This window comes from Ailuropoda melanoleuca, chromosome 15 (assembly GCF_002007445.2).
Source record: "Ailuropoda melanoleuca isolate Jingjing chromosome 15, ASM200744v2, whole genome shotgun sequence".
Taxonomy (NCBI): domain Eukaryota; kingdom Metazoa; phylum Chordata; class Mammalia; order Carnivora; family Ursidae; genus Ailuropoda; species Ailuropoda melanoleuca.
The window spans coordinates 43,383,593-43,395,300 of record NC_048232.1 but is presented as its reverse complement, the minus strand read 5'-3'; the positions used below and the strand labels follow the sequence as shown (position 1 = coordinate 43,395,300).

Below are 11,708 nucleotides of genomic sequence, written 5' to 3'. Positions count from 1 at the left end.
CCTGATGTTGACTAGTTGTGAGGAAAAAAATCTGATGAAACAAATTTGCACATTCCTTCTCCTAGCTACAGATCAGTGCCCATGCTCCCTGCTTCCACCCCTTGGGAGGGTTTCCAGTCTAGTTTTTAGGGGTTGTTTAGAATTCAATGTATTTTTAATAATTCAAAGTCGACATATAGCCACTATATTGCCAGTTTCTCTCCCTTAGACATCCATATACAGAATACAAATTGTTATAAGATTTTTGGAAATATGACTTTGAGACTTAACTTGTGTGTTGTTTAGAATGAGCACAGGTAAGATTTTAAGATGAGCTACTATATTCACTGTATTCTTAAAATACTCGTATGTTAAGAAAAATAGTGGTTAGATGGTTGAGCCTTTGTGTTTCCATATTTAAACTGATACTGATTATAATTCAATAAAAATTTTAAAGTAATCTCTACACCCAATGTGGGGCTCAAACTCATGACCCCAAGATCAAGAGAGTCACATGTTCCACTGACTGAGCCAGCCAGGTGCCCCTCAATAAAAAAAACTTTAAGATCTATTTGCATCTACCATAATTGTTAAGATGACTTCAGAAAGTCACAGAATGGGAGGAAAACAGTGTTGAGATAAGCCTGCATGGTTATTTTAAAAATATGAATCTTCCTTAGGATTTAGCATGTTAAAAAAAGAGATAAAATTATTTTTAAAAATAGAGTTACCTCCAAGCTATCACTGCTATTTATTTTAAAGCAAAGGATATAGGACACGAGTCCTTTATTCTTATCACCTTTAATGAGATAAGAATCTATGAAGCTGGTGGGAAAACGAGTCCATGACCAAACTGTTTACTCAGCTACTACAGAAGATCAAAAAATATTACACCGAATCTGGAATCTATGAAGACAAAGCAATTGTTTTCTTTGAAAAATAAGTGGGGTTTAGACAATTTCTGGGATTTATCTGTAAAAACACCTTCAGGGCCCTAATAGTGACGTTTTAGGGAAACACTCGCATTCAAGGTGGGAAAAATAGGAGGTGGCGTTTTGTGGGCTTCTGCGGTGGTTAGGTAGTTCTCAGAAGACAGTACTGGAAATTAGATAATTGCTGATGTCATATTTTGTACCAAAAAAATACGCGTTCCAGGGGCTATAAAAGCAGCAGCTGTTGCCTTCCCCTCACAAGCAGAATCATCGAAACAGGTAAGTGCTTCAGCAAACGTGGTATGATGGGTTCGAATGATGTGATGTATTTCTTGATACCCAATGGTTTGCCTTTATGTTTTTGCTTCTTGTTCTCTTGATACCAGGTTCTCTGTTTCTAGTCACCATTTGCTCCTGTTAGAGTTGTTTGCGATGGCCACCCTGCAGAAGTCCGGGAGCCCTTCCCTTATGGGAATTCCGGCCACCAGCTGCCTCCTTCTCATTGCCCTGTGGGTGCAGGGAGGAGCAGCCGTGCCCCTCGGCTCTCCCTGCAGGCTCAACAGCTCCGACTTCCAGCAGCCCTACATCACCAACCGTACCTTCATGCTGGCTGAGGAGGTACCCATCTCAGTCTCTCTCTCTCTTTAGCATCTTCTCTACTTGAAACCTGATAATAGTTCCTAAAAGTTTCTCCAGAGTGCTGCTAAGATCTTTAAGAACCCATCATCTATCCTCACTGGTAGACCAGAGGTTCTTTTCTATGCCTCTTTAGAGACTCTGGAGATTGGGTTTTACCAGAAGACCTTCCATTTTGGCCTTGAAAATATGTGCAATGAGTTTTACTCCAAACAGGCCATTTATGAGCCCACCTGACTGTTTTCCCCCTTACTATTCTGTGCATTATTTTCAACTCAGGCACACATCTGAATTCTTTCTTCAGTCTCCATGGGGCTGCTCTGGGGAGAGTGGATAGAATGCATCTCTACTCACAGACTTTTCTTCTATCTCCTTGATGTCCAGGCACTTAGTCTTTTCTTCTCTTCCAGGCTAGTTTGGCAGATAACAACACAGATGTTCGGCTCATTGGGGATCAATTGTTCCACGGAGTCAATGTAAGCCATAGTCATGACGAGCAAGGCCACCCACGGTTATTTGGATGCTGGTGGTGATGGTTTGGGTCTTCTGGCTGCCCTCTATCATGACCCCTGCTGTTTCACTTTTGCTTGCAGATGGGAGACCGCTGCTATCTGATGAAGGAGGTGCTGAACTTTACCCTTGAAGAAGTGCTGCTCCCCCAATCCCATAGATTCCAGCCCTATATGCAGGAGGTGGTGCCCTTCCTGGCCAAGCTCAGCAACAGGCTAAGTCAATGTGTGAGTTCTTCTCCCAGCTTAACTCCACCCTTTCCTACTTGCCTGCCTTCCCCGCCTTCTTCCCTTTAGAGCCCTTCCCCACCAGCGTGCCCTGCCCCTTCCCATGCCCGCAGCAAGAGGTGCCTCAGCACCACCATCACAAGAGCCATTTAGAATCGCAGACATTTGTTTTTGCTTTAATTGAGTCACATTTTGAATATATGGTGATGAAGGGGGCTGAAAGACAAGAGCACAGATGGCCCCTTGTCCCTGGGAAAAAGCAACTCAGGTTATGTGAGATGGTAAAGGTGTTGGGAACTGTAGGGAAAAATGCCTAGATGTGGACATGGATGCCCCAAGTATAGATGGAAGGGATGGGAAGACAGAAGGTAACAGGAAGAGTAAATGTTCAGCGCTCGGTGGGCAAAGATGGTTGCCCTTTGGATGTCACGAGAAGTGACAGAGTCAGAGGTGTGTGACCTTGATGGCTCTGAACATTTAAAATTATGACAAAGACTGGAGTGGAGTGGGCAGAGTGAAGGGACTTAGTATTTATTGAGGGAGGCCTCCTGTTCACACAAGACATTTTATGTCCGTTTCTTGTTCTGAGCATGCTTTTTTTTTTTTTTTTAGTAGTGTTAGGGTTTTATTCTTCACAGAATTTGCATAAACCACTCCACTCTTTCCACAAACTTAAACCTCAGTAGGATTTCCCAAAGATGAAGAGAGGTCCCATGTAAGGGAAATGACTGGATTTTGGCATCCAAAGGAATTCAAGAGCTCTGAAAATCTAGGTCACTGGTGAAATCTAGGTCATTGTGGGCAAAATTGCTAAGAACTTTTAACTCCAGGTGCATCATAACACACCTCAGTTAGGGACGCTGAAGTTCATAAAGCTTCAGTATAAGAGTGTTAAAATAAGTGCTCTGGTTTTCATTTTGTAGCATATCGAGAGCGATGACCAGCATATCCACAGAAATGTGCAAAACCTGAAGGACACAGTGACAAAGGTACTGCTAATAACTATGAACGCTAATCTATTCAACAGGAGAGACAAATGATGCTTTTCTTTCCTTCCCTTTCTTTCTTCTTTTCCCTACATAGAATTTTCTCCTTGATTTGCCTACATCAGGTTGATTATTTAGGTTCATGTATGTATTATATATATATCTGTATATTTATAAATAAATCTCCAAATTTTGCAAATCATAGAATGGCTGGGAAGTGAGGCCCTCTAATCTCATCACCCCATGTTCTGGGCATGACCAGTAGCAGAGCCAGGGCTAGAAAGCAGGTCTTTTGAATTCCATCCAGCACTCTTTCCAGCAGCAATTTGTGTTACTTTTAGTATTACTAATTCTTCAGGAAATTCGAGATTCCTACCGATTCGTGTAATTTGAACAAGCACTTGCTCGAAAACAGAGAAGTACCTGGGGACAAATTTATTTGAGGTAATTTTGGAACCATTGACTTGATGGTCTAAAACTTGGAGAAATACACCCAGAACAGCCATAGCAGAAGAGTAGGACTTACCTATAGGACGAATTTCTGGAATGATTGATACTTATATTTAATTATCATAATATAATACCTAACAGCTATTGATTTTAATTTAAAAGCAAGAGTGAGCCACCCCCAACTTCTTTTATGCAGTTTCAAACAGATTGGATTTATTAGAGTGAACGCAAGTCTGAACTGGAAATTCTCTTTTCTTCCTCTCTCTTTCCTCCCTCCTTTCTGGTCTACTCCCTCCCTCGACAAGTCCCCAGTGAGCATCTATCTGGTGTAGGCTACTGTGCATTTGTACAGAGAATGATACTGTCACGTGGCCTATTTGGGGAAAAGAACACTAGTAGAAGGCTCAGACTAGCAATTGTGACTCATCCAAAAACCAGAGGAATGATTGCTAGCAGCGAAAGTGATGCTCTTGCAAGCAGGTGCAACTAAACCTCAACAGCACGAAGGTTCTAGTGGATGGAATTTTTAGTAACAGGTGTAACCTCAATCTTCTCTTTCTCCACCTTGATGTTTCTTTAAAAAAAAATATTTCTTCCCAATCATGATTTAATGAATGTGACCCTTTCTTTGATCATCGAAGGCTTTGTGTTCTTTCACTGTGAAGATAAATTCTCTTTTCATGGGCCTCTTACCCAAGTGTGGAGGGCTGAATATTAAGATGCAAAGCACTTACGGTTTGAAGAATTCTTGATGTCGGTTTACTCTGTTGGCTTTAGAAAAATGCAGCGTAAGAGGGGTATCCATGTGGGGAAATAGATTTTAAAGCTTTTAACCCATTTTGAGAGAATGGACTTTCACATTTGCAATAGGGTGCCATGTGGAAGAGACGTTATGCCTTTTTTTTTTTTAAACCCTGTAGCTCCAGAAAGTGTAGGTGAGAGAGGGAGGTTACTCCGAGGAGGCTAACCTGAGGGCACATGGGTCAGCTCTGGCTGAAATGGGAGGATGGTCTTGGACATGTTAGTTCTCTGCCACAGCAGGCTGTGGCATGATAGACAGGAGAGGCATGATAGACAGGAGGGCAAGAGAACTTGAAACATTCTTTATGCTCTTTGGTGTCTTTGAGATGTAAGAAGTACCTTTTGGCCTTATGTCCAAGGAAGTATGAAAGGGGGACTGATGAGATGGCAGGAAGAGAAAGGAGAACAAAGAATCGAGGACAATGGTGGCTTACGGTTTTCCTTGAAAGAATATAGAGAAAATTTAATAGATTAGAGGGATTTCAGAGGAAGATGCTTTGGACTTGAATTTGCCTTCCTCTCCTGTGGAGTTTGAAAGCCTCATTCACATAGGACTCAGAAGGAGGAGGAAAGAAAGGGTGTTTAGAATGTGTATCCGGCTTTCTACTGATGAAAGCAACTGGATGGGACTTACTTGGTATTTTCCCCCACAAAAGCGAAGACCTGTATTTCTTCCCTTTGTTAGGGAGGTGGGAACAGAAAAAACCCAAGTGTATTGGTAAATGTGCAGTTTTGATTCAAAGCTGTGTGAGCTGAGCTGTTATAATTAGTTGGTCATTGACTGTGGTGAGGCGATGAGGCCGGGCCGAGCCTTTGGGGGGGGGTGTCCGGTCCCGCAGAGGCCCACACAGCTCTGGTGAGGAAGTGGCTTGAAACAGCTTGATTAGTGCAGATAGAATGGAGAGAGTGGTGCCGGCTGGCGCCCTTTCAGTTCAGTTAGCCATAATTTTAAGATCTGTGGCAAATCCTATTATATTATTGCTAAAAGGGTATTATTAGCAATCCTTTACAAAAGGCAAAAGCTTGGTTTCTGTCTCCAGCGACCTAACCATCTTTTTCTAATTTGTTCCTCTTTAAAAAGCTTGGTATAAATGCTCAAGTACTCATGTGTTCTTATTTTTACAGCTTGGGGAGAACGGAGAGATCAAAGCAATCGGAGAACTGAATTTGCTGTTTATAGCCCTGAAAAATGCCTGCATTTGACCAGAGCAAAGCCGGAAAATGGATGCCTAACCTTTTTGCCTGTTAGAAATAGCAATAAGATCCCTGGCAGGTTTTCTTTTACCAAAAGGAAAATGGGAAGCCAAGCTTTACAATCATGGGCAGATTCTAAATAAACCCCTGCTTAGCTTAAAGAAGACAACGATGTCACCTGTGTCCAGAAGACCAGAAGGTAGACCTTCCAAGCTTAATAAGAATTACTGATAACACTTTATGGTAGTTGGTGTTTAATACATGGAAATTTATTTTTTTAAAGCAATTGTCTATTCCCATAAAAAGGATTACTTCCCCTTCCTTTAGGGAAAAAAACCCTAAATAACTTCATTTCCAGGATCAATACTTTATATTTATGAATTTATTTATTATTGTCAGTATACATTTTATTTATGTCATTTTCATAATATAGATTTATTTGTACAAGCATTATATGATATTGCTACTTAAGTATAAAGCTAATATTTATATTTATGACAGTAATTATGGACCTATGTTTATTTGACCTCAATAAACATTTCGATATCCTACATCTTGTGTCTTTGTGATTTGTATCCCTTTACTATCATCGTCACCATCACCATCACCATCATGTAATCATTCCCATTTGCTAAACGGGCCAAGGACCTCAGATACTTTGTTCTTGATTCTAAGCCAATGAGGTGGCTGTTAGTATGAGCTCTATTTTAAAGGTGAGAAAACGGAATCAGAGACATGTTACAAACATTGGGGTAACTATAAGTAGTGGACCTGTATCGAGCGAGGTCTATCTGATTTCTGGGCTCTCTGCTATATTGCCTACATAGATGTATTATGTTGACTCAGCATGTAATTCTGAAAGAAAAGTAGTAAGACACCGAAAAGAATCCATTGGCCTCATTAACAGTTGTGGATTAAAGAACGGAGTGCAATTGCTGGCAGAGAAATACAAATACGGCAGTTCCTACTGTGGAGGAATACTTTAGCTCTGGTTTGAATCTATTAGGGAAGGCATCCTTCAGTTTTCCTGTTAAGTCAGGCAATAAAGTAAACGGGAAGAGGACTGAGTCTGGGGAGTCTTCGAAATTTGTGCAGTGATGGAGAGAAGAGAGAAGCAGTAGAGATGGTTGGACTGGTTCTGTCTAGAAGAATGGACAAGTGACTCCAGCACTGAGGAATGTGGGGTTTTTTTTCCACAGAAAGTGAAAGTCAGTGGTCAGGAGAGGTCAGTGGGTCAGTGGTCGACTGTCTATGGTGTTTCCTTCTCTGAAAAGTCGGGAATCCCCGGTTAATTGTACAGGTCACTCACCAATTTTTTGTCAAGTTCCTGCAGGATTAGATCAAGTCTGGTGGTGACTGGTGAGCGCATCTGTAAATTGCAGGTTCACTCATGGGTAAAGTGGAGTTAATATTTTTGGGTGTGAGCCCTAAATGCTGACAGGTCTCAAAGCTAAGCTTCATAAATAATAGAATTATAATTATTTCTGGGATAAGCTGGGATTTAGGACTCTTTCCTCTCTTCTTCCAAATGCATCTCAGTGTAATAGCTTAGCAAAATTTGGGATTGTACTTATTTTTGACCAATTATGGAGCAATGTGTCTAGAAATTAAGCCATAAATGAAAGAATGTGCTTAGAATTGGATTCATGAATGCTTCCATCTAGGGCAGGGAGTCTGAAATAGAGATTTTTAAAAAAATTCTGGGTGCTAATGAACATAAAGCGTAAGGTGCCAAGATCTTCAATTCTGAAGGGCAGTGCTGGCAAATTCTGAAGTTCCATGAGATAGTCCAAATTCCTCAGAGGGTCTTGACATGATCATCCGTACCTGCTGGAGCAATTCCTTTGCACCAGTGGCAGCGGGCAGCATTTGGGTGGCCCTATCAGTATGCTCTCGTTCTTGGCATTGGCAGAGGCCTTGGGTATCTCCTCCCCCAGTAGCAGACGGCAACAGCCAGGTGTTCAGGAAGACTAATCTATGAGGTTGCATGAGACATAAGCCCCCAGAGACACCAACCAGCATTTAGGACTGATGAGAAGCCACTGGTGGGTTTCAAGTGTGGGAAAAACTTAATATGACTCATGTTTGAAAAAGATCATTTTGGTGTTGGGTGGAGAGTAAGTCTAGGAGGGGTAAGACGAGAAGCAAGCTCAGCACAATAGTTTACGGGGGAGGTGACGATGCTACTGGAGAGAAAGGGAGTAGAGCCAGAGGAAACTGGTGCGTGACCCTTTCTGTGATACTCGGTTTGGGTTGTTTGGGAAATAAGGGCTACATGTAGGTCAGATTCACTAAGAGGAGAAGCAATCTGTTAGTTTCTCTTCTGGTTCTTCATTTACACTATATTATTCACTAGCATGAAATGCTTCATATCAGTAAGGACAGACGGGTGATTTTGTTCTGAAAAGAGGTCAAGATTTTAAGGTTTGAGTAAAGACACATATCAGATGAGAAGCAGAGATACCAAGGGTTGAAAGCTGTGGTCTTATTATCTCTGAGACAACCACAGCTATAGTGACTTTATCTTTAAAATAAACTTCCGGGGCACCTGGTGGCTCAGTTGGTTAAGCGTCGGACTCTTGATTTCAGCTCAGGTCATGATCTCAGGGTGGTGAGATTGAGGCCCACGCGGGGCTCCTGTGCTGAGCCTGCTTAAGATTCTCTCTCCCTCTGCCCCTCCTCCGCCCTCCGCTTATGCCCTCTTTCTCTAAACAAAACAAAACAAAAACCATATATATATATATATATATATTCGCACATGCATACTTCCAAGGAATGTGTATTGTTGAAAAAACAGGTGGAGAAGACTGGGATGATGGATTCTGATCACCAAGAGAAAATCGCATTGCTGTTACACTGTGAGGGCTGGGTAAACTGTAACTGGACCAAGGATGTGGACTGGATTGTCTTGTCAATTCACTAAATAGTCTCGTCAATGGAGACCTGTATCCGTTGAAAAAGACACAATCATCAAGAACTCCGGCTCTATAGGAATGAAGATTTAAGTCACTTTACCAAGTGAAGGACCCCATCCATTGGAGGTGCAGGCAGAGGGTAAAGGGAAAATGGAATGAGTGGTGGAAGAAGGAATTCATGATTATTAATTGAGGTCAGTGAACAGCTATAGAAATAGGAACTATAGCAGATAAGCAGATAAGGAGTTCAGTGAATTAATAGGATTTTGGCTCACACCATGCCTTGGGCCTTAACCTAATATGAGCTGATAAGACAACTGCCTCAACACTCTGTACTCTAACTTTCTCCTTTTTGAGTTTGGGCAGCTGACATCCACTAACACTTCCCACCATCAAATGCCTCACAAGAATTATGGGAAATGTGATGTTGCTGATGGTATGGAGTGAAATCTATTCAAAAAGCTAAATACAGGGGCGCCTGGGTGGCACAGCGGTTAAGCGGCTGCCTTCGGCTCAGGGCGTGATCCCGGCGTTATGGGATCGAGCCCCACATCAGGCTCCTCCGCTATAAGCCTGCTTCTTCCTCTCCCACTCCCCCTGCTTGTGTTCCCTCTCTAGCTGGCTGTCTCTATCTCTGTCAAATAAATAAATAAAATCTTTTAAAAAAATAAAAGCTAAATACAAAGCAATTCAGTAGTTTCTGACACAGCCAGACAAGAGATGTCACCTACTAGAGAACATCCAGACTGTAGGAGACCCATCCACAGCCTACCTGGCCCACTTTTGTTGATAACCTCTGACATGTGAAGTCTGTTGGAGAACCCCTGATATAAAGCCATGGTAGCATCATTCTGCATTCTCTGTCCATGGTTTTATCAAAGTCTCCATGCTTTCATCTTCAGAGGATGCTTCTAATGGACTGGGGCGTGTCCCCAGAGCACGTGTGATGTGCTCTTCACTTCTCCACCATCTTTGAACTGCAGATTCCTTGTTCTCCAAATGAGGAGAGTGATACCTACCCTCATGTAAGAATTAGATCACTCCATCATGGCTAGAAGTAGAATTTTCTTTTCTTTTTTTTTTTAAAGATTTTATTATTTATTCAACAGAGATAGAGACAGCCAGAGAGAGAGGGAACACAAGCAGGGGGAGTGGGAGAGGAAGAAGCAGGCTCATAGCAGAGGAGCCTGACGTGGGGCTCGATCCCATAACGCCGGGATCACGCCCTGAGCTGAAGGCAGACGCTTAACCGCTGTGCCACCCAGGCGCCCCTAGAAGTAGAATTTTCTGAATTGAATTTTTTAAAAAATTTCATTTTTATTTTTCTTTCTTCATTTTTAAGTAGACTCCAAGCCCAGTGTGGAGCCCAACATGAGGCTTGAACTCACGACCCTGAGATCAAGACCTGAGCTGAGATCAAGAGTTGGCTACTCAACTGACTGAGCCATCCAGGGGCCCCTAAATTGAATTTTAATGATGTTCAGAAAAGAGAAATAAGGTGCAGCACCCTCCAGTTTCCTTCTCTCTCCCCAAGTGTGGAGCCCAGGGAGGCACCTCTTTGCCCTACCCAAAAAGTAGACACACCCAGGCAGCCTGCCCCCCACAGCTTGTTGGCCAGATATGGTACATGTGCTCATTACAATCATTGGCTTAGATCAGGGATGGGAGAACTTTTCCTGTAAAAGTAAAATAGTAAATATTTTAGACTTTGGGGGCCACATATTACCTCTGTTGCTTGTTTATTCTTCTTCTCCATCTTCCTCCTCCTCCTCCTCTTCTATCCTTTGAAAGTATAAAAACCTTTCGTAGCTCAGGGGCTTTATAAAAACAATGTGTGAGTCAGATTTGGGCGGTAATTTGCCAACCCCTGGCTTAGATCATTTACAGTTCATTTTCCAGCAGGAGGCACAAACAAAATTCTGTGAGCGAGATTAAAAGGGAATGGTTTTGTGGGCAACTAATAAGATCTGCTCTGAGTGACAGAATGGCCAATGTATTCAGCATGGAGAATAACCCAGACTCAACAAAAATTATGTTTAAAATTAAGTTTCCCTATCAACCGTGAGTTGTTACAGCAAAACCATGCCCCCACACATGCATCCCCAGTAGAATGATGCATTTGTCACAACTGACTCTCTACATTGTTGTTAGCTCTTTCTTGATGACAATGAATTTCTTTTATTACAATAAAAAGTAAATCTCTGTATCCCATCTTACGGGCCATCTCAGATTCTCTTGGCCTCTCTTGTTCCCAGCTGTGATCCCTTTGCCACTTTAGACCCAGAAAAAGTGCAGTGGGGCAGACTGTGGAGTCTTTCGTCCCCCGAAGTGCTGAATGGGCCAGGTAATATTCAGAGGCACAAGAAGTTAACTCCCTGTGAGGCAAAAAATTTTTCATATAATACATTGCATTTGAAAAGAATAAAAGAACACATTGATTCAGGGCAGAAGCTCTGGAAGACATGAGCACCAGAACAAGTTTGTGGGAAGGATGAGACCTCTTACTACCTGATTCCTGCCATCAGAGAACACCCAGGCTTGCAATACAAAAAACTCAGGTGTGATGAGGTTGTGAAATATAGGTGAGGTTCAGTGGGGTGGAGTCCAGAGCTGACGACCAAGAAAGAATTCTTGAGACGTCTTTGGTGCAAAATGGTGGTTTATTAAAGCACGGGGACAGGACCCATGGGCAGAAAGAGCTGCTGCCCCGGGGTTGTGAGGAATGGCCCATTATATACCCTCAACTTGGGAGGGGGTTAGGGATCTCGTAAGTCTCTAAGGAATTTTGGAAGCAAGGTTTCCAGGACCTTGAGGGGGCTAGCTGTTGTTGGGAAAAGGTCATTTATTACTGTCTAATAAAACCTGAGTCATGAGACCCTTCAGATGTATATCGGTGGGCCATATGCTCGGGGGATGGTTGCCAACATGTATCTTGGGGGTGTGGGGGTTAGAGATAAAGGAAGTTTCCAAAGGAATTTTTATACGTTAAAGTAGACTTACAGGATCTTGGTGGAGGGGAGGGGGTCAGGCTAGGACTGCCTTTTGCCCTTAGCAAAGTATTAACATCGAGGCAGCTGA

The 11,708-nt window shown here is 42.5% G+C and overlaps 1 protein-coding gene across 1 annotated transcript; it reads left to right on the top strand.

Annotated features, from left to right (window-relative positions):
* Positions 1–1,307: 1,307 nt before the first annotated feature.
* Positions 1,308–5,731, top strand: IL22 (interleukin 22). The gene is made up of 5 exons (XM_002918322.4): positions 1,308–1,529; positions 1,958–2,023; positions 2,141–2,284; positions 3,208–3,273; positions 5,647–5,731. The coding sequence occupies exons 1-5, from the start codon at positions 1,344–1,346 to the stop codon at positions 5,722–5,724; spliced, it is 540 nt and encodes a 179-aa protein (XP_002918368.1). The 5' UTR covers positions 1,308–1,343; the 3' UTR covers positions 5,725–5,731.
* Positions 5,732–11,708: the final 5,977 nt, after the last annotated feature.

What these genes read in the sequence shown, in the direction of transcription:
- IL22 (XM_002918322.4), top strand. Translation starts at nt 1,344, where the DNA reads ATGGCCACCCTGCAGAAGTCCGGGAGCCCTTCCCTTATGGGAATTCCG. An exon ending in CCTTCATGCTGGCTGAGGAG is followed by an intron (nt 1,530 to 1,957) that starts GTACCCATCTCA and finishes CTTCTCTTCCAG; the next exon opens with GCTAGTTTGGCAGATAACAA. An exon ending in TGAAGGACACAGTGACAAAG is followed by an intron (nt 3,274 to 5,646) that starts GTACTGCTAATA and finishes TTATTTTTACAG; the next exon opens with CTTGGGGAGAACGGAGAGAT.